The sequence below is a fragment of the Sus scrofa genome, unplaced genomic scaffold, assembly GCF_000003025.6.
Source record: "Sus scrofa isolate TJ Tabasco breed Duroc unplaced genomic scaffold, Sscrofa11.1 Contig1966, whole genome shotgun sequence".
Classification (NCBI taxonomy): domain Eukaryota; kingdom Metazoa; phylum Chordata; class Mammalia; order Artiodactyla; family Suidae; genus Sus; species Sus scrofa.
In genome coordinates this window covers 217959-222772 of record NW_018084993.1, presented here as the reverse complement: position 1 = coordinate 222772, position 4814 = coordinate 217959, and the positions used below count along the sequence as shown (strand labels likewise).

Here is a 4814-nt window from a genome sequence, read left to right as displayed (position 1 = left end):
TTTCTGGGCTCTCTGTTCTGTTCTGTTGATCTATGTGTCTATTTTTGTGCCAATAACATACTGTTTTGATTGCTGTGGCTTTATAGTATTCTCTGAAGTCTAGAGGGGTTATGGCCTTCAGCTTTGTTCTTTTTCCTCAGTATTACTTTGGCAATTCTTGATCTTTTGTGGTTCCATATAGATATTAGGATTATCTGTTCTAGTTCTGTGAAAAAATATCATGGATGTTTTACTAGGGATTGCATTAAATCTGTAGATTACTTTGGGTAATATGGCCATTTTAACAATATTAATTCTTCCAATCCAAGAGTATAGGGTCTTTCCATTCCTTTGAATAAGCTTCAGTCCTTTATCAGTGTTTTGTAGTTCTCATCATATCAGTCTTTCACCTCCATGGTTATGTCTCTTTTTAGATATTTTTATTTATAATACAATTTCAAAAGGGATTTTTTTCAGCTTTCTCTTTCTGATATTTCATTGTTAGATAAGTACATTATGTTATAATTATTATTATGCCACTTTTTTCTATTTTTTCCCACATTAAGTGAAATAAAAACTATATGTGCAATATTTTTATTTTAGGAATTTTATTGCAGATTCTTACAACTGAATTTCAATCTACTTAATTTATAATTCTAGAATAAATTTCATTTATAATTTGAAATTCTTAGGAGTTTTAATTAATGATAAAATATCACTTTAATACACTGTGATTAATAAATGATCTGGGTATTTGAATGAAAAAATCAACCTTTATATATAAATTAAAATATATTTCTTGAATGTTGATTATATATTAACTGGTTGTGTTGCACATTCAAGAATTAACCAGATAAGTCATAGCACCTGCCATTAATGAGTATACATTTCGGGACTTCTATACAAATGGTTAATAATGATTCAAAGCATAAATATTATGGTTTTTGTTTTCACTTTTATTGAGTTAATGGAAACCAAGCACAGAATAACCTCTGCTGTCATTTGAACTTTCGCTTTATTCCCTAGGTACTGTTCCACTGTTATTTCATTCTCTCTTTATTTCTCCCCCTACTTCTTTTCATTGGTATTTGTATAGAGGGTTAAGTTAAGTAATAATTCAGTTGCCTCTTGACAAGAGGTTAAGTGAAAGTTTTGACAGGAGGACTCAATGTCACAGAAACACTTTCCAAATGGAGTTAGATGTTTCAAGAGAAGTTTATCAAGCATTTCAGCTTCTCAGTTAATGTAGTTAAAGGCATAGGAAGACTTATTAGACAGTCTCTTCATAGTGTCTTTCATTAGTGTTGGAATGAAAGGGAAATATTTCAAGGTGTTCTGCTGGTTGATTAATAAAGTTGAAATTCCTTGAATTATATTAGCCCTATTCTTGCATTTGGAGATAGCCATAACATGTAGATATAAATTGAGTGCCTAGAATTTTCACCTTATTTTATAAGGTCTATATATATTAAATATGAAGGGCCTACAGTGAGGTTTCTAGGCAGTAAATTTTTCCTTGGAATGCAAGTAGTAGCTTCTGAATCTCTTCAGAGCATTTTTTATCTCTTTATTTCTTAGGGTATAAATGGCTGGATTTAGGAGAGGTGTAAAGACAGAGTAAAACACAGCAAGAAATTTGTCCACCCAGGTGATGCTGAGTGGCCACACGTAGATGAAGATGCAGGGCCCAAAGAAGAGCACCACCACTGTGATATGTGCAGTGCAGGTAGAGAGTGCCCTAGATACACCAGTTTTAGAGCTTCGACGAACAGTAAAAAGAATGTATGTGTAGGATATCAGCAACACTATGAAGCAGGTCATGGCTGGAACCCCACTGTCAGCATTCATTAATATTCCCAAGCTATGGGAATCTATGCAGGCAAGCTTGATGACCAGTGGTATATCACAGAAGAAGCTGTCAATTTCCCTGGGGCCACAAAAAGGCAACTGTATTATCACAGCCATTTGGCTTATAGCATGCACAAAGCCAATGGTCCAGGAAATCGCCACAAGCCCAATGCACTTTTGCACATTCATAATGGTCAAATAGTGGAGAGGCTTGCAGATGGCCACATAGCGGTCATAGGCCATTACCACCAATAGCACCATTTCACCACCTCCAAAAAAATGTACAAAGAGGACCTGGCACATGCAGCCTCCAAAGGAAATAGTCTTTTTTTCTCTGACAAAATCTGTAATCATCTTAGGAGTAGTGATCGAACAAAGCCACATATCAACAAAGAACAGATTGGCCAGTAAGAAATACATAGGGGAATGCAGATGGGTGTCAATGGTGATTAAGATCATGATGGTGATATTTCCAGATACAATGATCAGGAAAAGGATAAAAAATACCAGTAAGAGTAAGACCTGCATAGTCCATGACTGGCAAAGTCCCAGAAGCACAAATTCTGACACTACGGACAGATTTCCTGCATCCATTTAATTCAGTGTGTTCTCTAAAAGAAGCTAGAGAGAAGAATAGATTGTCAGTTAGTAGAATGGGAAAGATAAGTAATTTAAAATTTTGGCTCAAATTCTATCATAATGAAGTTTAACTGTCATTGAAATCTGGCATCGATATCTGAAAGTGAAAAGTTAATTGTGAAGACAAATCTTGGCAAAATGCTCATGGTACTGTGCCACAAAGAGAAGTAAATGTCTACAACTGACTTTCCAAGATGAGAGTCTTGTAAATGATTGAGAGGGTACTCTCACAAGGAGGAAATGTGAAAGCAAAATGAAAGGGTTCAGTTCATTACTCCATGACTAGCTTCAGTCCACTACTCTAGTGAAACGAAACTTGGTGCCTTACCACCAACAGTCATTATAACTTAGTAGCTAAGACTTAAGTCATCTACTTAGGAAGATGATGGTGAACAGAAATTGAAATTCAAAACAAATGATCTGGCACAAAATTACAATTTTTCTGTATTATGCATAATGATTCCTTAAGCCTCAGTTGAACCTCTTCTTTAAGACATAGAGTTAGATTTTTAGCTTAATATTCTAAAATATGTGTTGGAAAAACCTTTAGGAGAGAAGCTATATAGACAACCATACAGTGAATACAATGGCATAATTCAAATGCACAATCAGGCACATATTTATCTTCGGTTAGGATCACAGTTAAAAGGAATTAATTTAGTAAACTAGATCTCTTAGAAAAAAAAATGTCAGTGGAGATTTATGGGAGAAAGGAATTAACCAATGTGGAAGGTAATCGGGCTCAGATTCTGACTTGATGAACTCTGAATGGAAGCTCCTTATAACACAAGCTTATCAAAAAAAATACTTAACTTCAATTATATTGATGGATTCTAGGGAATCACTAGGTTTTTGAAATATTACCATAAAAGTTAAAAATATATTTTTTTAAAATGAAAATAAGGTACAGACACGTTTAAGCAAAATGTCTCTGACTATCAGTACTGACTGAACATGAAGTTAAACTTCAGAAATCACCACTTATTCACCTCCAAATAGAATAATGATATTGCTTATATTCATCCTTAAGTATATTGAGGATTCCTTTCTAGAGGGATGGTGGAAAGATAATTGCATATATCTCTTCCCCCTTTATTTATTTCCCTTGGATTTGTTTTACTTTTGGGTGTTGCATCTTCTTTTATCCTTTGAAATTGCAGGGGTGGTGCCAAGGAGAGCAGGTGAACAAGGAAAACTATTACCTCATCCTGAGCACTAGTTTCCCCTCCCCTTAAAAGAGAATTCAGAAGCATAGGTAAAACATGGAAAAAATAATTTCTTTTTTTTCTTTTTGCTTTTTAGGGCCACACCTGTGGCATATGGAAGTTCCCAGACTAGGGGTCAAATCAGAGCTACAGCTGCAGGTCTGCCCCACAGCCTCAGCAACTCAAGATCCAAGTTCATCTCCAACCTACACCACAGCTCATGGCAATGCTAAATATCCCTGACCCACTGAGCCAGGCCAGGGATCAAACCTGCATCCTCATCGATAGCTGTCATATTCATTTCCACTGTACCACAAAGGGAATTCCCCCCAAAAAAAGAATTTCTTAAAGAAATTAGAGAGATTACACTTTTGCTGTGAAAAGGGGAATATGTCATAGTAGTCTCACAACTTACAAATAAATACATCCTCCATAAGAGAGCTTTGTTTAATTTCAAAAGAAAATATCCTAATGTTACACCCAATAGATTTATGTCCTCCGAGAAATTTGAACAATTTGAACTTTACCTTGAAATTGAATTTTTGTCAAGATAAATCTTTCCAGAATTAGTTTTTCTATAATTAGTTTTGCACCTGTTGGGATAAGAGACATAGAAGATAGTTAATAGCAAAATCAAAATTTCAATGGTGTTTGAGAGAGGAATTTGCTAAAAGATGAATATATACATTATTAGGGAATGATTTACCAGTAAGAAAGTACAGTGTTCTTTAATCAGTTTTGAAGTTATTATTTCACAGTATTGGTAGACTAGTTATTTTACTCTATTAATATCAATCCAACACTTGGGATAATTAGTAGAATAACCATGGACTTTTCAATTAGGTCAGATTAGGTCTGAACTCTATTACTTGACCTTGTGACTTTGAGCTAAATTTATTTCTGTTTCATTTCCTCATCTATAAAAAGAGAACACTCAATCTAGGAGACATGCCTTCAAGTCAGAAAATATACTGAGAACATGGTTTTCTGACACTCAGTGCATGTTTAATAAATATTAGTTATTTTCCTTCATTATTCATTAAAATGTAACTTAAAGCTCTACAGCTGGCAACAGTTTTATTTAACTGCCAACCACCTTCTGTAAGCAAAGTATATAAAATCAATTTTCTTTAAAATACATTT

At 34.4% G+C, this 4814-nt stretch overlaps 1 protein-coding gene across 1 annotated transcript; it reads right to left on the bottom strand.

Moving 5' to 3' along the window:
- Positions 1-992: 992 nt before the first annotated feature.
- On the bottom strand, positions 993-2432 carry LOC100526175 (olfactory receptor 4K14-like). Its single transcript, XM_003356812.3, has one exon. The coding sequence runs from the start codon at positions 2419-2421 to the stop codon at positions 1477-1479; it is 945 nt and encodes a 314-aa protein (XP_003356860.1). The 5' UTR covers positions 2422-2432; the 3' UTR covers positions 993-1476.
- Between the last annotated feature and the right edge of the window lie 2382 nt (positions 2433-4814).